We start from the raw sequence: 23,309 nt of genomic DNA, 5'->3' as shown, positions 1-23,309 counted from the left end.
TAGTTATAAAGAAGATGATTTCTGGTAAATATGAGAAAGATTGCCTGTGAGGTATCCTGGATGCAGCTGGACGCCCAGCGGTGTGTGTGAGCTCCAAGAGGGCTGAGGTACCTCTTGTGATTCCTAGTCGTGTGGTTAGTACATGGTGAGCACCCAGAGATGTGTGGATGGATATTCACACGGCATTTTGTAGGGACAATCTGGCTATGAAACAGTGTTTAAAATCTTCAGTTCTGTTTTCCTTAAGGAATCTGAGGGTGGAAGAAAGTACCCAGAGAACAGCTGTGGGGGACTAGGCTGTAATCTTTTGTCACATTGTAACATTTACCAGTGAATTAAACCACTTTTCTTGAGACATTTAAAAGACCATTTTAGAATTTCTTGGAAATTTAAAAAAATATTTATTTGACTCTGCTGGATCTTATTACTGTATGCGGGATCTAGTTCCCTGACCAGGGATGGAACCCAGGTCCTCTGCATTGGGAGTGTGGAGTCTTTAGCCACTGGATCACCAGGGAGGTCCTGAAACTTATGATATGCTTCTTGATACATTATCCTACCCAACTTAGCCACCATCTTTTTTTTTTTTTTTTTTTTTTTGAGGCCTTCACTATAATTCCAACCCAGGGCCTTGCTTTCTCTGAATTTAACAACAGTTATGCAGTGCATAGCATTTAGTTCTTCCCTCATTGCTTCATGGGTCTCTCCATCAAGGTGATAAGATTTTTGAGGGCAAAACTTTATTTTATTTTTTTCTTATATTCTCCCAGACACAGAGCAGAAAGTCAGAAAGTGATGATTGATTGATTGATTGATTGATTCATCAAAGGGAGAGTCAGTAGCTGTACCATTTGAGCCACTGTAAGAACTCATGTAAGGCATAGCAAGTTAAATAGACTTTAATTTCTCTATGCCTTGCATCCAAAGAAGGGACTTATATTTTTAATTTTTTAAAGTCTCCTACTTTGGCTGAGCAGGTGCTTTGTATATAGTTGAATCTGTATTAATGGCTGCAGTCCAGGGTTCAAATTGTCTTCTTGGCCGAACCTCTGAGGGGAGCTAAGATTCTAGGTACAACCCCCAAGCCCAGTTTGGAGACTCATTGATTGTGATTCATCTACTTGAGTGGCCAGATCTAGCATCTACTTACATTTGTATTTCAGATAAACTGCAGTGCAGTATTTGGGGCACATTTATATTTTAAAAGTAGTCATTGTTTATCTAGAATTGAATGTAACTGAGTGTCCTGTGTTTTATCTGGCAGTTCTCCATATAAACCCCATTCCTTTCACATTCCCATAAGTCTAAGCTCTTAATTAACTCCCAAGTAAACTTCACTGAAAGAAAATATTTGTGCCTATGTGATCGAGTCCAATGGCAATTTTTTTAATCAGAAAAGGGGAAAATCCATGTACTCTGTACTGTTTTTGTCACGTGTACTGTCTTTTTTCACATGTGTCCAATAATGATAATTCCACAAACATCTGGGCTGTCAGGGGTGCCAGGTTACTCTCTCATGGTTTCCTTGGTGGAATAGTTTACTTGGTTCATATGATATGTTGCTGATATTAGTTTGCTCGGGGACCACAGAAGCCACTGCTAGCAAATAATTAGGTTCTCTGCCTTGGAATCAGATGAAATGTGAATTTGGGATAATCTGTCTTCTCACTTCCTACACATCAACTGCATTGACTGATAAGAGCTGCAGTGATCAAAGCAAAGCATAGCCTCTCTCAGTTAATTCTTTTGTTCTCTTTTGTCTGCTCAAAAGGAAGATCATATTCGGGTTTGTTCTATCTTATAAATTTCTTTTGAGGAGTAGACATTTCACACTTAGGAAAATTGCATTCATTTTCCATAAATAAATAATGACTTGTTGTTTAGGAGCAAAGCAGCTCTATGCTATCAAGCAGCTCTGTGCTAGGTACTAAGGGGAAGCAGAATCAGTAGGATGTCGTGCCTATTTTCAGGGATTCACAGGAATCTGCCTATTCAATGCTTGCTTTTAAGTGGCTCGGCAGTCATCTCAAAGAAGAAGTTTGTGATAAGAGCTAATTAGCTCATAATGAAATGATTCTTCTCTCAAACTTTTTAAATAAACACCAAGTCGTACGTTCCGAGCAGAAGCTATTCCTAATCGGTGGCTTGAAGGGCAAGAATTAGACTGTTTTCTTCTCTTTTAGTTCTATCATTAGGACTTTACTGATCCCATTGTGGTCTGCAGACCAGCAGCAGCAGCATCTCCTGGGAGCTTGTTAGAAATGCCAGGCTCTCAGGCCCTGCCCAGAATCCACTGAATCAGAATGTGCAGTGGGACCAGAATCCCCAGAGACTCATGTGTGCCCTTTGAGAAGCCCTGTCATAATACAGAATTCCTCCACCTCCCCTTGTGCAGACTGATCATCTGTGAATCTTGTTAAAACAGGTTCTTGGGCTCCAGCCTCGGAGATTCTGATTCTGTCTGAGGAGAATTTGCATTTCTCACCATCTCCCAGGAGATGCTGGTGCTGCCTGTCTTGGGGAAGCATCGGTCTCGTTTGCTTGCTCAACTGCCCTTTGAGGGTGGGTGACTAGAACCCCAATGAGGTGGTCCATCTAGTTTTCCATTACTTACCCTGGAGTCAGAAACCTGAAGGTGAATCTGATCCCTGCAGCATCCAGCCTGTTGCGGGGATGAATTTGCTTACAATGGGCTGTTCAGGTCAGTCTGTGATGGCCATTGGGAGGCTGCAAAAGAGGGAGCAAGTAAATGCTCCTTGGAGGCTCAGCCTTCCCTAGTGGGCCCGGCAAGATAATAGGATTTTGGCCCATTCCTGGGATTCTTGTGAATAAATGCTAGAGAGGTAGGGTGTACAGAGAAGCAGTGATGGTTATCCTGTATTGCTACAAGATCAGATACAGAGCCTCCAGAGAGAAGAGCAGAGAGCATGGAAGATGAATCGGGGGAAAAAGACTGGGGAAAAGATGTAGAGGCATCTTAAAATGTCACTATAGTGTTTAGATTCTGTCTTAGAACTTTTTGCTATTACGACATGTGTGGTTTTTTTTTTTTTAAGATAGCATGTCTCTTTGTACTTACATGTCTCATTGTACTTATTCCATGTGTGCACTATTTTTTTCTTTCAGAATTAAGCATGAGAACATCGTGGCCCTGGAAGACATCTATGAAAGCCCAAATCACTTGTACTTGGTCATGCAGCTGTAAGTACTGTGTTTAATTGTTTGTTTGCAGACCAGGGGTTGCAAACTCAGATGCCTAAATGGCCAGGTTGTGAAACAAACTAATGGAATGGGTCAGTAAGACCCCAGCGGGTGGTGGGAACTGTGGGACACTGGATTTAAGAATGTGTCTGTCTAAGGACAGTGACCTTGAGACCTCACTTGCTCTGGTCTGCAGCTGCTGGATCAGGCTGAAAATCTATAGTTCTCAAAACGGAATCCAGTGCTACTGTTGCAGGGTCACTCTATTTAGGATGTCTCTTGTAAATTTTTTTTAAGCGTGGGTTTTTTAAAAATTATTTTTATTTGTTTATTGTTCCCATATGACTTGCAAGATCTTAGTTCCCCAACCAGGGATTGAACCCATGCCCCCTGCAGCGGCTTCTTAATCACTGGACCTCCAGGGAAATTCTTCTTTTGCTTTTTAATGTGCGAGGTCCAAATGTTGCTTCCTGGAAGCACTTCATGGTCCCGCTGGGAAGTACACACTGCTTCTGTCTCCAGGAGAAACTCCCCGCCTTGTCTTCATTTCTGAGGAGCTGGGGGGTAGCAGCAGATGGCAGCTCTGTGTTCTGTCCCTTCCCTTCTCAACTTCTGCTGCTGGCAGATGAAAGTGCATGAGATTCATGCCAGTCACAAGAGACATATAATTGGAGTCAGACTAAGCCATTAACATAGCCCCCCTTTAGAATATTTCTGCATTCCAGTAACTCTGGAGCCTAACAGAAGGTAGAAGAAATAAGAAAGCTGAATATCTAGGTAGAGACCACTTAAACATTTGTTTTTTTAAAATGTGAGATGAAATTAGCCTCCCCACTTGCACAAATGCTTTCTTCTAAGTGATATAATTCGTAGGAGTATCCTAGGATTAAATTTGTTAGCATTAAGTGATGGAAACTGGATCAGAGTGCTACATTTTCACCACGACTTGAGCAAATTCTGGAACACTGTGCTATTGAGCTTAATGACCAAAGGGGATTTTTGTTGAAGGTCAAAATATATAAATTTTGTTACTTATTAACGATTTTCAGACTTTGGATTTCCAAAGGTAGAAGATTTGAGGGTCAGGCTAACAGTTTTTTTATCGATTTTCCTTTTCCTTATGAATGTTTAAACAGTGTATTAACTTGGAATCATATTAACATGCAAACAGCTGTTCATCAATGCATTTGTTTAATATTTCATTATTTTAAAGTATTTTTAGTAGATTATGAGATTTTTGTACAGATACCTCTAAAAGTGTCCTAGGTTGGAAGCATGTGGGTGTTTTGACGAATGACAGTCCGAGATGGTGACGAGCAGTCTTACAGGTTTGTGTGGTGGCGTCTGCCATACAGTAGGCAGTGACTGCTGGTTCCACGTTGAATTTTCAGTATCCTAAGTGTGGTCTTTCCTAGTTCTGTGCTATTCTGTTTGTTTTATAATTTAGCACATTTCTAGTTCTCCCCAAGTCTCATGTGCTTCCTAGAAGCTCATGTAACTTTGTTTTATACAGAATCACCTCTTAAAGAAGCAGGTGAATCACCTTTCCACCAAATACTGACTGCCCTGTAGGAAAAATAGGACATTTTGGTGACAAAAAAAAGCCCCACAAGATATCCGTAGTATATTGAAATGTGTGCTTTTTTATTGGTGATACCAAAAACCCCCAAAGTATTGATACTTGAATCCAAAACTATATGTATTCACATGCTTTAAGGTCTCTGTTTATGGTAATGCCACCAAATAAGTGGAAAGCACCCCAAATGTATGTGTCTCAGCTCTGCCTCTTAATAGCTGGGTGTATTTTGGCAAATAACGGGGCCTTCCTCCATCTTAGTTTCCTTACTGGAAAAAAATTTACATAATAATATATTTACATAGAGGGCTATAGTAAGTACTGAGTGAGAAAAATGTGTGAGAAATAGTCTGTCATAAATAATAGGTCCTCAATGCAGACTAATTTCTTTATGGAATTGTCATTTTATCAGTTTGTCTCTGCAGATGGTCTTTAATTTTATGAGATAAAGTTCAAGTACATTTGAATTCTGCCTTTCTAAGCAGCTTGATTATATACTTAGGAGCAGAAGCGTATGTAAAGGTAGGCTGTCAGGAGAGCATGAAAGTGTCCAGATTGGGACAAACTTTGAAACATTTCTCTTACTATTTTGTTATTGTCAGTGTGTAAATCTTCCATTGTCTTTGTTGAATTTATTCTGAAATATTTTCTCTTTTCAATCCTCTTGTTTGTTTCATTTTTCCATTGACTCGCTGCTATTATATATATAGTATATATAATTGTATAAAAATACAATTGATTTTTGTTCATTAACCTACAACTTTGCTAGATTGTAGTAGTAGTTTTGTGGATTCCTTAATGTTTTCTATCTACACAGTCATGTCATCTGCAATCCACATTAATTCTGGTTGGTCCCCGGAGGAATTGTATTTGGTAAAATGTTGGTAGTTTAGTCCTAAATATTAAGTGTATTTTAATGTTGTAATTATATTCCTTTAAAGTATTTTATGTCAGATATTTTGAAAATTGAGATTGACCTTTCTTATTCTTTCCTCTTCTCCATTTGTTATCTAAACCAGTAATATTTCTTTAAAACAACGACAAAAAAGAAAGAAACGAGGGAGAGGGGAAGGAAGGAAAGAAGGAACAAAGCAATGACAGGAAACCTTTGATATATCAGAATACAGTGCTGGGGAAATCTTTGGTCAGGTTGAGGATTTTGTGGGCTTTATTGTTCTTGTTGTTGTGTTTTAGTTTTTATTGATAAGTCTCAATAGTTTTTGTTCCCGAGACCCCCGTGTCTTTTCTGCCTAGATCAGCGGAAGGAGGTTTGGGTTTTTTTGTTTGTTTTTGAAGAGTTTTGAAAGTCCTTATTTTCTAAATACTCGAAGCTGATCTAGAACACAGCATTTGAGGGGAACTGTATTTCACAATGTTTGTGCCTGGGAGGTTTCTGGTTTCCTGGGAAACATCATCTTGGTCACTGACACTCAGATATAATAGAGGATGCTCAGCCCCCTAATTTTATTACTTAGCTAATTGCTGTTTCGACTCTGAGTATGTAGCATACTTGTTCCATTGCTGTTGCAGCAAAAGACACTAGATTGTTTATAGAGGTCTATATTTAAATTTTATTTGGGTTTTGGGACAAATATCTTTTTTTTTCAGAATGCTGTTTTCTGGAACTTGCTTCTCTGTTTTAGTTCTTTTTTTGATTATTGAGAGATAATTTTCTTATAACTTCATATTCATTTTAGGTGTACAACATAACGAATAGTTCTTTTTGGAACGTTCTTCTTTAGATAGCGTGAGGTCAAAATGACACTGGGGTAAGTTATAGAAGAGAAGTCAGTTTGTTTAAACTTTATTTCTGGCCTGACTTTGTGGAATATTAGCCCACATACCTGGAGATGATAAAAGACCACCCTCAACTCCTCCCCTTCCACATCTGTAACAACTTAGAATGCGAAATACACTTCGGGCTGATAAAATTAAAAGGACAAATCAGAATACTTTTTAAGAATGAGACTATACCTCGTATTGAGTTGAATTATATCATATTTTCAGTTAGGCTTAAATGTCTATATGTGGGTAACTCCTGAATTTATATCCTCAGTCTAGACCCTTCGCTACATCCAGGCTGTGTATCCAGCTGTCTGCTCAGTGGCTCCACTTGGCCATGTCATGAGCATTACTCACTCACGAGATCTGAAATAAACTCCTGAACGTTCCACAGAGTCTGCCTCTCCTGCTGTCGGTCTCATCTCAGCAAATGGTGAACTCCTTTCTTCCAGTTGCTCAGGCCAAAAGCAAAGTCCTCCTTGACTCACCTTTTATTCTCGTATGCCCCACAGTCCCATCAATCAGCACACCTGTGGTTACCCGCTCGAGACTGTCCTGAGAATTCAGCCACTTTGTCACCATCATCACCACCATGAATAAAACTCCTCTTTCCTCCCCCAGCCTTGCCCCACTGCCCTGTTCTTTCTCAGCGTGTTAGCCAGACCTTGTCTTGCCTCTGTGGAAAACTCCCACTGGCTTCGCATTTCAGAACCCAGAGCCCCAGCAGTGGAGGCACGGAGTCTTAACCACTGCATTGCCAGGGAAGGTCCTGAGACCAAGTCCCTGAAGCAGTCTCCAGGATCTTCCGTGTCCAGATACCCTGGTCACCTCTCTGACCTCATCTCCCACTCCTCTCGTTACTTCACTCAGCTGCATTATTTCATTCACCTTGCTTTTCGTCAAACACACTGTGCCTGCGCCCCAGTGGACCTTTGTTCTGCTTGGAACTCTGTCTCTTCAATATCTTCATACTGTCCTGGGAATACTGGAAATACTAGAGTTTCTACCAAATGTCACTTTTTCAATGAGTTGTTCCCAGCTCCCCTGTGAAACAGCATCTCTCCTCCCATCTCCTGCCACAAGTTCATTCATTCCCTGTCCTCTTCCCAGCTTGAGTTTTCTCTATACCACCATCAGAACATGTCCCTCCGCTTTGTTCTCTGCTTACAAACGTGCTTGCACACTACGGTGGGCACTTGCCAAATATTTGTTCCATTAATGATCACCTATAAAAGGAAAAGTGGTTAACATTTATTCACTCATTTAATTCTTACCCCAAGGAGCAATTCTTATCCAAATTTTACATGAAGAACTTGAGCAGAAATGTTGGATCCTTCATCCAAGCCAGAGGGTGGCCCAGTGGATACTCTTAATCAATGTATTATCAGTATAATACAATACACTGGTAACGTTTTCTAGAAAAAAAATCTCGTAGGTAGTGTTAATATGAGTAGTTCAGTTTACCTGGAAAAATTTATTACTTAGGATTCCATAAAAGCTTAGCTAACTATAAAATGCCTTCTATTTTGTATTAATTTGTGAGGGGAAAAATTTATTAAATGATATCACAGGAAATCGCTAAAGCAATTTCAATTCATTCACAGCAATGATCATGTCTCTTTCTTAAAATAATTTTTTCAATTAATGAAGAAATGGATGAATGTGTTTTATCAATATTGTGACTTTCTGCATTGGCATATACCACATAAGATAAAGACATTTCTAATATTCCTTTTATTCCACGATAGCATTAAGATATATACAGCTAGTTACCTGCTGAGCCTGAAAACTAGTGATTAAACACATATTCTTTAAAGAATGTTAATTTGATTCCTGAACAGTCTAAGACACAAAAATATATGCAGCTTCCAAGAGAAGATGTGATTTATCTACTTCATTAGCTGGTGCACGAAGCTGTTTGAATAGTTCCTTGTTTGTGGGTTGTCAGTGTTAGCTTCATATGGATATTGTATTCATAATTCATACTGTGTGTTCCCAGAAACAGTTTTAATTAGAACACAAATTATGACTCCCAATAGAAAGTCTTTTCTAAGTAGCCAAGCATAATCATGAAGACAAAAGTGCTTCGCACTATGACACCTTAGTATATTTACATATAGATTACCAAAGTTTTATCTCTGCTCACAGCAGGCACTAACTGAGATCCCAGAGGACCTGTGACTTCTGTTCAGTGTTGGGGGGTGGGCGGGGGCTGGGGGGCCCGCGGGAGGTGTGGCTGGGGGAACCCAAGGCTCTCCTTGCAGAGGAACCATCATAACCTGCAAGGCCAAAAGGCCGGTACACAGAGAGGCTTTAAGAATCCTGGGTAGGATGTGAGGGGCTCAGTCTGGGGCGGGGGGGGGGTCCAGTTTGTGAGAGATTTAGTCTGTGAGGGGTCCTGTCTGTGGGAGTCCAGTCTGTGAGGGGTTTAGAATATGAGGTGTCTAGTCAACAGGCGGGGTCTGTTCTTCGGGGGGTGTGGCCTGTGGGGGATTCAGTCTTTGGTGTGTTCAGTTTGTGAGAGGTTTCGTCTGTGAGGGGTCGAGTGTGTGTGGGGGTCCAGTCTTTGAAGGGCTTAGAACGAAGGGGGTCCAGTCTGTGGCAGTGTGTTCTTTAAGGGTTTCAGTCTGTGGGGGATGCAGTCTGTCATAAGGAGTTCCATCCGTGGAGGGTTCGGTCTGTGAAAGGTGCCTGCTGTAATGTGCTCGGTCTGTAGGGACGTGTCTTTGGGGGCTCAGGCTGTCTGTGGTCTTAGTCCTGTGGGGTTTCAGTCTGGCTGGGATTGGGGGTGGTGTGTCCTCTTGGTGGGAGATGTGGCTGGAGACCTTGGCAGAGACAAACCCAATACTGCAGCTGCTGCTGCCGTCCTCCAGGCTCATTACTTAATGTGGCTTTATTGTCTTCCCTGCCACTGAAAAACCTGCTGAGAGTTAAAGGGCTTAGAGAGTGAAGAAGGAAAAGAAAAGAAAAAAGCCGAGATCCAGTATAGTCATGGACCAGTTTCACTGGGTTCAACTGTGAAATTGCCAAAATACAATCACATTTTTTAGATCTTTTAAGATTTTTTTTTTTAAGTAAGCATTTACAGCTATACATTTTCCTCTTTTGCTGAATCCCATTTTTGGTATATTGTGTTTCCATTTTCACCTGTCTCAAGATAGTTTCTCCTTGCCCTTGTGATTTCTTCTTTGACTTGGTGTGTTGTTTGATTTCTACATATTTATGAATTTTCCAGCTTTCCTTCTGCTGTTGATTTCCTTGTGATCATAAAAGAAACTTTGTATGACTTCATTCTTTTAAAATTTCTTTTAAGTTTCTTAAAATATCCTGGGGAATGTTCCATCTGAACTTGACAAAACTGTGCATCTACTGTTGCTGGGTGGTGTAGTAGGTGTATGTCTCTTGGGTTCATTTGGGTTGTAATGATGTTCAAAGCCTCTATTTCCTTATTGATGTGCTGTTTGGCTGTTCCATTTATTATGGAGAGTAGTGTATTGAAGTCTCCTTCTAGTTTTATAGAGCTGCTTCTCTCTTCAATCCTTCTGATGTTCGCTTCATGTATTTTGGACCTCTGACATGATACATGTTTGATGCATGTGTCTTCTTGTTGAATGAATCCTCTTATCAACATGTAGTGTCCTTCATTGTCTCTTATAACAGTTTGACTTTATAATCATGCTTTAATGCAATCATGTTTGATACATTATAATTTTATTCTAAACAACATCTTAGACTTCCCTGGTAGCTCAGCTAGTAAAGAGTCTGCCTGTAATTCAGGAGACCCTGGTTCAATTGCTAGGCTACCCACTCCAGTATTCTTGGGCTTTGCTGGTGGCTCAGATGGTAAAGAATCTGGCCTGCAGTGTGGGAGTCCTGGGTTGGGAAGATCCCTTGGAGGAGGGCATGGCAACCCACTCCAGTGTTCTTGCCTGGAGAATCCCCATGGACAGAGGAACCTAGTGGGCTACAGTCCATGGGGTCACAAAAAGTCGGACACGACTGAGCAATTAAGCATAGCACAAACAGCATCTTACCCATTTTATCCAGTTTGAACAAAGTAGACTACTTTCATGAAATCTAATGAGTTCTTTAAAGTACGCACAATTTAAAAATCCTAGCGACTAAACTGCCACTACCATATACATTTTAGAACAATTGTAAAAATTTTGATAAGTTGCATCTAATCACTAATATGGATTCAAATTTGAGAGTCCATAAAAGGATATAAAAAGTAGAGGCATCCATAGAATATAAAACATCAATTTCAGAAATTACTCACTTACTAACTTACACATTGTACACATATTTATTTGATTTAAGGATATATGTAATGGGGTAGAGTCAGCAATTGGAGCTTATAAAATAAAAAAATAGAAATATCTCTGTGGACTTAATTGCTTCTAATTTTCTAGCAGATAAACATTTGAGGCTTGTAAAAAGCATGCATATAAATTAATTAATATAATAAATTTCTCTAATAAATTTCTGCATATATCAGATTAGACATTCTAGTATAAGATGCCCCTGAATTACAATTCCATTTGATGACTTATTAAAAGAACCAGACTCTCTACTCCAAGCAAACTGATTTTCTCACGCCCTGCAAATAGGATGTGGATGTCCTGGCCTCAGAGTTTCTCTCATGTCTTCCCAGGTTTTTAAATGCTCTTTCTCCTCTTCTGAGGCATCTGGACCCTCTCTTTTCTCTTGACCATCAGACTAAACCCTTCACATCCCACCCAGACTCCTTAATGCTTCGTTTTTGTTTTTTTTTTAAAGCAGCCCTTCAGCCTGGAGCACAACCCCCTTATGCCCAGCACATCCATCAAGCTAAGCACTAATCACCTTCCACCCAAGGGTGTCACCTCCACTAGAGCCTTCTCTGTGACCTTAGAGAATTCTGCACAAACCTTGAAGAAAGCAGTCATGAAATTGTTCCTCTTTAGAATGTAAGCTGTGTACCTGCTGTGGTCCCAGGGCCCCAGCTCACAAAGACTCACTCTTTCCTGAAATCCTGTACATTTACAACCTGCGTGGTCATTGTGCAGCTTAGTAACCATTCACTCACGTACTCAGCAGGTGCTTCTGCAGCCCCTGCCTTGTGTCTGGGTTTATTAACCCGGGAGATACAACAATGAATCCCACAGACTCCCTTCCTCAGCAGAGCAAACATTATAGCAGGATAGACAGACAACAGATGAACAGGTCACTTCATAAACAAGTTCCCATCTACCAGGCAATGGTAAGGTCTATCGCGAAAAGGAGAGTCAGAGGATGTGAAATTCTGAAAGGTGGGTGAGTGGTTTGCTATTTTATACACATGGTCGGGGAGACCTGCCTGAGAAGTGACATTTGAGCAAAGGCCTGAAAGAGATGAGGTCATGAACCGCATGGCCAGGCCTGACTTCACCGGTGTGGCTCACGGAGCCCTGCACCCATAAAAGCCTCCGCACTTGGAGTTCAGTGTTTTGTACTTGCCATCTTAAAATTCTTTTTTTCCTTTTAAAAATAAAACCTTTTGATTTTGTATTGGGATGTAGCTGATTAACAATGTTGTGATGGTTTCAGGGGGACAGCAAAGGCACTTCGCCATACATATCCATGTATCCATTCTCCCCCACGTCCTCATCCCACCCAGGCTGCCACATATCACTGAGCAGAGTCCCCTGTGCCGTAGAGTAGGCCCTTGTTGGATATCCATTCTAAATACAGCAGTCATTGACTCTGAATTTGGGTTTTGTAAGTGAAGTCCCAGGAACTTGGAGCATCGGCTTGTATCTGGTTCCACCTCGTGTCATCTTCCCACCTGACCCCTTCTCCCCTGCTCCCACCCCGTGGGGATCTGGGCATGATGGGGGTTCTGGTCACATGTTTGCAGCCCACACCCCAGTGCAAGTGGAACTGCAGGTGCTGGGCGGTCTGCACTCACCCCACAGGTGAGTATACCCGTGGCCGAAGGAGCATGACGTTAAATAATGTAAAAAAAGAAAAAAGCACCATGACAGGTTGAGTGAGAGACAGTAGAAAAAAGGGGGGAAAAAGTTCTCCTGGCTTTTGAGCAAGAAACGTTGGGTTTTATTTTCCACTTGGCTCAGCCTTTGCTGTGGCCCACCCTGCATGTGGCTGTCAGAGAAAGCATCCCGGTAGCGTGACCCCAGGAGCAGGGTGGTGGGAGCAGGTGCGCCCCGCAGTAGGGGACAGTCAGGGGGCTGAGAGGCCGCTGAGAGGCAGGGCGCAGGTGCGCTGCTCTGCAGAAGGGCCCGAGCGGGGGCGGAGCGCACCTCGAGTGGGGCCTGGATTCGGGAGGAGGAGGGGTTACCGGGGCGGAGGTCTGAAGGGGGGAGTTCCAGAACACTCCACAGTTTACTTGTGTCCTGGCACATCTACTGTTAAGTGACTGCGTCCTGGATTGCCAATTTAAATCTGAGTTCCTGCACTGCAAAGACAGTATTGAGTCCTGTTTTTGAGGGAATCACTGCCCTTTCCTTGGGATCATGGAAATCCAAATGGTTTTTCGGATTATTTCATGGGGAAGGTTGAGGCTATTCAGTGTAAACTCCCTTCTGTTCCATTGGAGATTTTGTCCAGCATCTGGAAGGAGATTTGGGGGTGATCTCGTGGGGTTTGGGCTTCCCTTGTGGCTCAGCTGGTAAAGAATCCGCCTGCACTGTGGGAGACCTGGATTTGATCCCTGGGTTGAGAAGAACCCCTGGAGAAGGGAAAGGCTACCCACTCCAGTATTCTGGCCTGGAGAATTCCATGGATTGTATAGTCCATGGGGTCATAAAGAGTCAGACACAACTGAGTGACTTTCACTTCACTTCATGGGGTTTATTTAAGAAATTCATTTAAGGATGCTGCAAAAGGAAAGAACCATGGATGCCGGGCCATCTCCTGCCTCTGATGAATCCCGTGATAGCTCAGCACCTGGCCTCCCTGCTTTGTTTGTAAAGTGGAAGATTCTTATCGTTGTTGTCTTCTTGTTTCAGACAAGCCTGAGGTCTCAGGTTTCGAGTTCCATGGTCTGTTTCATTTGCTGTCCCGATTTTCTCAGTGTGAAACAAGCATAGATGTTAGAAATCCAGTAGCTTGATTTTCTGCATGTGCTAACCCAGTCTCTCCGTTTCCCAAGATGACATTTTTAAAACCATGTTCTGTCTCTCTGAATCCATGGGGCTTCATAAATAAGGCAGGTTGATGATGAAGCTGGTTTGGCAGCCCCTGTTAGTGTAGGAAATTTGATGTTTTACAGGCGGGGCGAGCGGGAATGGCTGGGGGTTGTAGAGAGGTTCTCTGGCTGCTGTCTGGAAGCAGGCATTTAGAATTCTGCTAGTTCTGGATACTTAACTTTACATCTTGAAATCAAAATCCTTGCTTCTTTGAAGCTCAGACTCTCAAGCTCTGTTTTTTTCCAGCCTTCCTTGTTTCTGTCATCTCCCCATCTTCTTTCTTTCCTTCCAATTTTATTGAGATAGAATTGACATACAGGGCTATGTAAGTTAAAGGTATACAGCACAGTGGTTTGATTCCTGTACGTCATGAAGTGGGTATCACAATACCTTTGATAAACATCCATCATTTCATATAGGTACTTGTGACAAGAACTTTTAGGATTTACTCTGTTAACTTTGATTTGTGATATACAGCAGTATTATTTACATTTATCATGTTGTGAATTATATCCCTCCTTCTTATTTATAATTTGAAAGTTTGTACTGTTTGACCCCACCTTCTTTTATACATTGAAGACTTTGTTGTCTGATGCATTAATTTCTACCTGTTCTCAGCCTAGCTGACAGCAGTCCCTCAATTTTTAAAATTTCTTGCCTCTTCTTTGTCATTATTGCAGTCCCCCAATGCCTCCCTCCTGGGTTTCCTTATATAGTCTGCACCCTTCCAGTATCTCCATGGTCACTCCCCTGCCAGCATCCTTCCTTCCTTGCCTGCTGTATCCATCTTGAAGATGCAAAACTTGACATTAGTGTGACTTCTCCTACATCAGGGCTGCTGGGTACCACTGGAAGATAGGACACATTCTGGTGGCTTGGAGCTGCTGAAAATTAAATGGTCTCCAATCTCAGCCCAGTCCAGCATCACTCAGCTTTCCTCTCGTGTGATTCTGGTGAGATTCTTCTTCCGTTCTCTTGTTTTCCCCTTACTCCAGACATTCATTGTTCTTCTAAGCTACCTGCTCCATTGATTGGAAATTAGAACTCTATGAACCTTTAAGGATGGTACTTTGTAAATCAATATAAGAATATTAAAATGGTATCAAACTTCTTGTAAACAAATCCCCCAGATTTTGATTTTATAAGTTAAAAAAGCAGCTGGAAATCTTTCATCAAAGTATTCAACAATTCAAGTGCAAAACAATAGCAACTTTTGACACTTTTAGCAAATTGTAGTTATTGAAGACAAAACTTGAAAACACATCCCTGTGAAAGAAGGAAACTGAACAAATTACATGATGAGAGCTCAAATAATGTCTTATATATATACATATATGTATATGTATACATACATATGCAAGTAATGTCATATACATATACATTGTGTGTATGTATACAAACTTATCGTTTCAAGATTTTTTGATTGTCCTTTGGAATAACTGAATCTGTGAGCAGCATCTTGGTGGAACTCCTATTTTTAATTGGAAAACTTTGTATCTGTACTGCAATGGATTGAGACTGGGAAGACTGTTTTGCAGCTTTCACATATAGAGAAACATTTTAAAAATTATCAGTAGAGATGAATTATTTGAAAGGGTTTGTCTTTTAAAAGGAAGGTAGTATTTATCAAAGAAAGATAGTATTTGTTCAAGAAAGGTAGCAAAATGACAGTAACTATATAAAAATACTTGGGCTGAAGTATTTATACATTTTGACTTAAAATTTACAATTTGGAATGTTTTTGTTTAGCAGGACTTACTTTGAATGTACTAGGTATTAAAGCAGTTACATAAAGAGTGTTTTCTAAGTTAAAAATATTATGGCTAATAGAAAAAACTCACTTGAAGTTGTTCACAATTTCAAATTTAGTGATTGTAAAATACAACTTTGAAGATTGTAAGTAATTTTATGAAAAATTTTAAATAATAGTTCAGCTGAACCTTCCAGTTCAGCTCAGTTGCTCAGTCGTGGCTGACCCTTTGCGACCCCGTGAACCGCAGCATGCCAGGCCTCCCTGTCCATCACCAACTCCCGGAGTTCACCCAAACCCATGTCCACTGAGTTGGTGATGCCATCCAGCAATCTCATCTTCTGTTGTTCCCTTCTCCTCCTGCCTTCAATCTTTCCCAGCATCAGGGTCTTTTCAAATGAGTCAGCTCTTCGCATCACGTGGCCAAAGTATTGGAATTTCAGCTTCAACATCAGTCCTACCAGTGAACACCCAGGACTGATCTCCTTTAGGATGGACTGGTTGGATCTCTTTGCAGTCCAAGGGACCCTCAAGAGTCTTCTCCAACACCACAGTTCAAAAGCATCAGTGCTCAGCTTTCTTCACAGTCCAACTCTCACATCCATACGTGACCACTGGAAAAACCATAGCCTTGACTAGACGGACCCTTGTTGGGAAAGTAATGTCTCTGCTTTTTAATATGCTCTCTAGGTTGGTCATACTTTCCTTCCAAGGAGTAAGCGTCTTTTAATTTCATGGCTGCAATCACCATCTGCAGTGATTTTGGAGCCCAGAAAAATAAAGTCTGACACTGTTCCACTGTTTCCCCATCTATTTCCCATGAAGTGATAGGACCAGATGCCATGATCTTAGTTTTCTGAATGTTGAGCTTTAAGCGAACTTTTTCACTCTCCTCTTTCACTTTCATCAAGAGGCTTGTTAGTTCCTCTTCACTTTCTGCCATAAGGGTGGTGTCATCTACATATCTGAGGTTATTGATATTTCTCCCGGCAATCTTGATTCCAGCTTGTGCTTCCTCCAGCCCAGCGTTTTCTTGATGTACTCTGCATGTAAGTTAAATAAGCAGGGTGACAATATACAGCCTTGACGTATTCCTTTTCCTATTTGGAACCAGTCTGTTGTTCCATGTCCAGTTCTAACTGTTGCTTCCTGACCTGCATACAGGTTTCTCAAGAGGCAGGTCAAGTGGTCTGGTATTCCCACCTCTTTCAGAATCTTCCACAGTTTATTGTGATCCACACAGTAAAAGGCATTGGCATAGTCAATAAAGAAGGAATAGATGTTTTTCTGGAACTCTCTTGCTTTTTCAATGATCCATCAGATGTTTGCAATTTGATCTCTGGTTCCTCTGCCTATTCTAAAACCAGTTTGAACATCTGGAAGTTCATGGTTCATGTATTGCTTTAGATATGGATTTAAAGAGGGATGTGAATTAAAAATTAATCAAAATAGGTGACTATGTTCCAAAAGTATTTGTTCTGCTTACATTATTTTCTGATATTCATATAGTCAACAGAAAGAATTTTTTTTTGAATGTAATATATGTGGATATAAGTTATCTTATTTTTTGGAAATAAGTTTCTTTTTGAAGATAGTTATTAAACAAAATTCTTTTTAATCGACCTACCAATGTGGTAAGCCAGTTGTCAGTCCATAAATAAAAAATTCAGAAATCATGTGATTTTATTTACTTCAGTGGCTTCTTTCACTCTCTGAATAGGATGGTTAGTTCCTAAGTAATTCAGTAGTTCTTGCTGCAGTTCTCTTTCTAATCTGCTTTATCTCTAGAAATTACACCAATCCTTCCTGTCTTTTCCCACCGTCCCATAAATGATTTCATTGCACTCTTTCTGCTCTTAACTTGCTCACACATATGTCTCTTCTAACAGAAAGCTCCCTTGAAACATTGTCTTATTTGTACATTCTCAAGATTTATCCCAATGCCTGGAACCTAAAAGATTCATAATTGATTATTAAGTAAATTTTTCTGATTATTGATATTGAGTAAATTATTTCTGATTATTAATGATTATTAAGTAAATCATTATTCATAAAATGATTGTTAAGCAAATGAATTTAGGAATCTAGTGATTATTTTGTATAACATCCTAATAAGCTAATGTGTCCATATGCATTTGCATTCAGCGTACCTTTCTTTTCATCACCCCTCAATAACCATTTATTCAGACCCCCTAGTGACAAGCATATGAGATTGAAAACATTTCAGGGCAGCTACACGTGGTGTTTCCACTCATAATGGTTGCAGGAGTGCTCTCTAAAATAGGGATGAAGTTGCATTGCATACAGATGTGACATCTGATGCCTTTAAAACAAACGAATGAAGCCTAAGAAAAGTGCATCATTAAAGAAGGGGAATTTCTTGTCTGCGAGAGCATGATGTACGTAGACATCACTAGTATACTAACCACAGATCCCAGTTTGTAAGGCTTATGAGTAGGCAGAGGGGCTCGCATTCAGGGAGTAGGATGCGGCAGGAAGTGTTTTCTAACATCTTAAAGTTTTAAGAAACCATCATTCTCTTCGAATGAGTGGAGTTCCTTGAGTCAGCAGGGGATTTCAATGGATCGGTAACATCTGTCTGAACAGCATCTCTGTAGGGTCAGATGGGATGGGGACGGGGAGTGGGGGAGAAAGTGTGTTGGGTCAGATATGGGGTCAATGCAGAGGAAGTGAGCATTTCAGAAGCAGTCCCAACCAGAATATTTCCTGCCGATTGATGCCAAGTTATTTGGAAGAAAGGACTCCAGCTATTTTAGTTTATAAACCCTTGATAAAGGTCCTTGAAGGGGGTGGCTAAATCTTTTAGCCATTCCTGAGTAGAGTTGGAATGTGTTAGTTCATGTATCTAAAAACTTAAGTACATGCAAATAATGGAATTGTTCTAAAATAATGTTTAAATGACTGTTTCAGTTCAGTTCATTCGCTCAGTCGTGTCCAACTCTTTGCAACCCCAATGAATCGCAGCACGCCAGGCCTCCCTGTCCATCACCAACTCCCAGAGTTTACTCAGATTCATGTCCATCGAGTCGGTGATGCCATCCAGCCATCTCATCCTCTGTCATCCCCTTCTCCTCCTGCCCCCAATCCCTCCCAGCATCAGGGTCTTTTCCAATGAGTCATCTCTTCACATGAGGTGGCCAAAGTATTGGAGTTTCAGCTTCAGCATCAGTCCTTCCAATGAACACCCAGGACTGATCTCCTTTAGAATGGACTGGTTGTATCTCCTTGCGGTGCAAGGGACTCTCAAGTCTTCTCCAACACCACAGTTCAAGAGCATCAATTCTTCGGCGCTCAGCTTTCTTTATAGTCCAACTCTCACATCCATACGTGACCACTGGAAAAACCATAGCCTTGACTAGACGGACCCTTGTTGGGATAGTAATGTCTCTGCCTTTTAATATGCTATCTAGGTTGGTCATAACTTTCCTTCCAAGGAGTAAGTATCTTTTCATTTCATGGCTGCAGTTACCATCTGTGGTGATTTGGGGGCCCAAAAAATAAAGTCTGACACCGTTTCCACTGTTTTTCCATCTATTTCCTATGAAATGACTGTTTAACTTTACTCAAATATCTATCTTCCCAAGAGCAGTTTGCTTAACTAAGTAAATTGACCCTGGCCCCTTATGAAGAGCTGGAGCAGCTCATCATCTGATTCCAGGAATAGTTTTCCAGCCACTGAATTATGCATATTTATATTCAGAAAAGCCATTCCCAGCCCCTCTCTGTTTGACTCACTATCTCCTGTTCTCAGTCATCCCTGGCTTGTTAGAGGAAATGGCGTTTCTGAATGGTGGAAACATGGAAGATTAAGGGTGGGTAAGTACCTGGATGTGGGTGGACTTGCATCTTGAGGACAACTGAATGGACAGTAGCGGGAATTTTGGACTCTTCAGGGAAGTTTTGCAGGAGATTTTGAGGGCACTTCAATTGTATTTTATTTTGTTCCATCCATCTCCCAGCTATAGCACCCCACTCCCTCTGCATATGACCCAGAGAGTTGATGCATTCTGTGCAGAGAAAGAAACAGTTTTCTGGGTTACAGTACAGTAAGTAACAGTGAGTAACAGTCAGACCTCTGCAGTGGCATCTGTAAATAAAAGAGCATAGTTGCACAGGGACATCTTGATTCTAAGCTTCTAGATGCTCAAGTAGCATCTAGAAATTAACATTGTTTCCACATTGAAAGTTCCATTTATACCATATTGTACATGGAAATGTTATGCCCTGGATAAGGTTACTTCATTAAGTGCTTCAGTTCAGTTCAGTCCCTTAGTCATGTCTGACTCTGCAACCCCATGAACCGTAGCACTTCAGGCCTCCCTGTCCATCACCAACTCCCGGAGTGCACTCAAACCCATGTCCATTGTGTTGATGATGCCATCCAAAGCACATTAAGTGCTTACATGGGTGGTTTTAATAAGCACTGTGCATAACATTATGTAGCATGTGCATTAAAAAAAAAAAAATCTTTTGGCCACACCACACCACATGTGGGATCTTAGTTTCCTGACCAGGGATCAGACCTGAGCCCTCTGCAGAAGAAGTGTGGATTCTTAACCACTGGACCACCAGGAAGTCCCTGTAAGCATGTATTCATACCTGTGTTTTTAAATAAGGTTATATAGGTTATACAGGCACATGTATGCTTATATATACAGAGAGTGTCTAGAGGAATATTGAAAAAGCTGCTCAGAGTTGATTCTTGGAGGAAAGCATTCATATTTAGAATAGGAAGAAAACTTATTTTTAACATATACCCTTTTATACTATTTGAATTTCTTTTCTTAAACCATATTTTTTTTTAAATTAAGGGACCCCAGGGTTTTAAGACTTTATTGTAAATCACTTATCAGATCATTAAGACCCTTTGGGTCTTTCCACTGCTGGATCTTTCACTGCCAGCCTGGAATAGTAATTATTTTGCTTCCACCAATAATTCTTGAAGCATTGAGAATCAGTTGTCAATATGACACAGAATTCCAGTTTTTTAAGCCTAATCAGAGCCTAAATCTTTCACTGTGAAGATGTGATTAAGAGAGAGGCAGTTACATTGACAAATAATATCAGACTCTAAATGAGGACAGGTCTGATAGGGTACATTTTCAGAACAGATTCATTTTTAATATCAACTGTCGAAACTGAGTCCTTAATGATTTGGGTCTTTAATAATGTCACTGAGCAATTCATGTTGATTCAGGGTCAGCCATTCCCTCTGATTTATTGAGTCTACGCTCAGAAAAAAACATATTGTACCATCTATTGTGACAAAGAGCCTTTCAACACAGTGCTGCCTGTATTGTGCTTCCAGAATTATATGCCAGAAATATTTATATCTGTTCTCTCTTTACTGGATTTTACATTTGCAGTAGATTAAAGATGCTGTTTAATTTCCATCATGACTTTAATATATGATTATAGAACCTTTGTGAATTGATGAGCTTCTCATTTTGTTGTAATGTAAAATGATTGATGGATGACCAGGACTGGTGCCTCAGTCTTAGCAGAATTATATTTTCTTGTGATCACATCACTAAACCAAACTGAAGGCCTCTGTGTGTGTATAGGGCAGGAGTTTCCAAACCAAAGGGCTTAGACCTCAGCCTCAAACAGGAGGCATCCTTTGCCATAGTACAAGCAAGAGAGCGAGTGGTAGACTGAAATAAAGACCCCTTCTCTATATTCTGGAGATAAATTAAAAAAAAGGGGGGACATTGAAGTTAATAGCTGCTGAGGACTGTGATAACCAGGAAGCTTGGCTTTCCCATTGAAGATCTGTGTGGCTGTAACAAATTGTGCTTCTCTGCCAATTACCCTCATGTTCTTCCCTGATACTGTCTCAGGAACATCTAGGCTAGTAAGCCCAGGAACAGTATGTCTCATCTCAGTTCTTGTGATTTTGAGACCTCTGTGACTTTAAGCATGGCCGAAAACACATTTGATTAATGACCTATATATATTCAGGTGTCTGATATGTTAAAGTTGCTTGAAAACAGATCATCTGTGCTCCCCAGAAATGGACCCGATGAAAACCAGCCAGGACTAAGATGAATGAAATACCATTTCAACCCAGGCTTTGCTGAGAAAGTATTTTCACGTTATAATTCTGTTTTGTATGGTTAGGAAAAAACTGTTGTGACATATGTCCTCTTGTTTTCCAGAGTAGCCTTCTAGGGGCCGTTTGGTTCTTTCCAGGCCTGGCACGAGGTGGATGAGTGGCCTGTGGGTCAGTTGATAAAACTTCATTTCGTGTGAATGATTCGTTCATAGTGCGAGGGCTTCTGGCCACACACGTCTGCTTTCATCCTTAAAAAAGTAATAATTGATTGAAATAAGAATACATGCAAGCTAGTCGCTAATTACCAACCCCTGTTTAGCTTCTTGAAGATAAATTATGGAATGAAAGATTTTAAGAATTACAAACAAGTCAATAGAATTAGATGCCCTAATGTTACTGTTACAATATTGGCAGTTTTTCCCCTGCCACGTTTGGGTAGAAAACTTATCTAGAATTCCTTGGTCGCAAGTCAGTGAGATGATATAGATCCTTCAAGGGCCTAGAATTCCTTTAATTTCGAAACGCTTACAGCTTCAACTTATCCTCAGATGTCTGGGTAGTGAGTTATATTCTTTCAGATTTTTTAGAAGACTGTTTATGCTTCTTAGAAAAGAAGCACAGAGTTCCCTTCTCAGCCATCTTATATAAGCCTTTAGAGGAGAGAGATTAACGTCCCCCGTTTGACTTCCTACTTCCTACAACTTGGATTAAACTGAAAAGAAAAAAAATTATGACCACCCTGTGGGGTGACTGTTTTTTCACAGAGGAAGTTTCCCTGGCAACCAACTTTCATCACTCACTCAATTCTCTTCCCTTCCCCACCCCCTCCCCTTTCAAATGAAGCTTAATTTCTTGATCTGTTAGTTGGTTATATAGGCTCATTAACTAAATAAAGTATACCCTTTAATAGCTTATTTCTCCTCGTGGCAGTTTGACAGCTTGCTTCATAAAGAGGTTTCACTTCTCTCTCACCCCTCATCTACAATTTAAAGTATATTTGAACAGAAAACTCAGTTAAAAGCATATATGAAGTGGTTTTCTTACAAAAGTATAGATATTAGGAACTGGTTTGAACTGAGCCTACTATTTATAAAAGTCTTTGTATTCAGTTTATCATTAGGTGGAAAGTAAAATGAGGTTTAGTTGGTCATTTTTCTGGTTCATTCTGATTCAGGGGTTCACAGTTTCGTTGAAAGGTTAAAAGTAAAAAAGACAACACACGGAGAACTCTTCAATGTGCCAGGATCATGGATGCTGAGAGATATTTATATTGTTTTATGAGTTTGGTCTTTTAAAAATATTTTTATTTATTTATTTGGCTGTGATGAGTCTTAGTTGTGGAATGTGGAATCTAGTTCCCTGACCAAGGATTGAACCAGGGACTCCTGCATTGGAAGGGTGGAGTCTTAGCCACTAGACCACCAGGGAAATTGCTATGACTTGTCTTGATAGTAACTCTGACCCGTAATCTATGCATTGAGGACTAGTGGGTTCTCTCTGATATCCACTGGGACCTGTCAGCTTCATTCAAACGTGCCAGGACCATGTGTCACATGACCGTAGACCTGATGAGAATCATGGAGAACTGGCAAGAATGTTGACGAACTCCCGAGTGTTGAGCACTTGCGGGACCAGCCACTGTTCCACGCGCCGTGTGTGCCCTGACTCCTTTAATATTTCAGTGCCAGTTACTGAAGGCAATCAAGTCATAGCTCCCGCTGATAAGAGATCACCACCGTTGTTTCCTATGCAGAT

At 40.7% G+C, this 23,309-nt stretch overlaps 1 protein-coding gene across 3 annotated transcripts in view; it reads left to right on the top strand.

Moving 5' to 3' along the window:
* The window catches only part of CAMK1D (calcium/calmodulin dependent protein kinase ID), a 388,105-nt gene that overhangs the window by 226,829 nt on the left and 137,967 nt on the right, over positions 1-23,309 (top strand). For all 3 annotated transcript variants that reach the window (XM_043479613.1, XM_043479612.1, XM_043479614.1), the window contains exon 3: positions 3,127-3,201. In XM_043479613.1, coding sequence (XP_043335548.1) covers positions 3,127-3,201 — 75 coding nt within the window. The remainder of the gene's footprint in view (positions 1-3,126; positions 3,202-23,309) is intronic.

This window comes from Cervus canadensis, chromosome 10, assembly GCF_019320065.1.
Source record: "Cervus canadensis isolate Bull #8, Minnesota chromosome 10, ASM1932006v1, whole genome shotgun sequence".
Lineage (NCBI taxonomy): Eukaryota > Metazoa > Chordata > Mammalia > Artiodactyla > Cervidae > Cervus > Cervus canadensis.
This window is presented reverse-complemented; position numbering and strand designations above follow the sequence as displayed.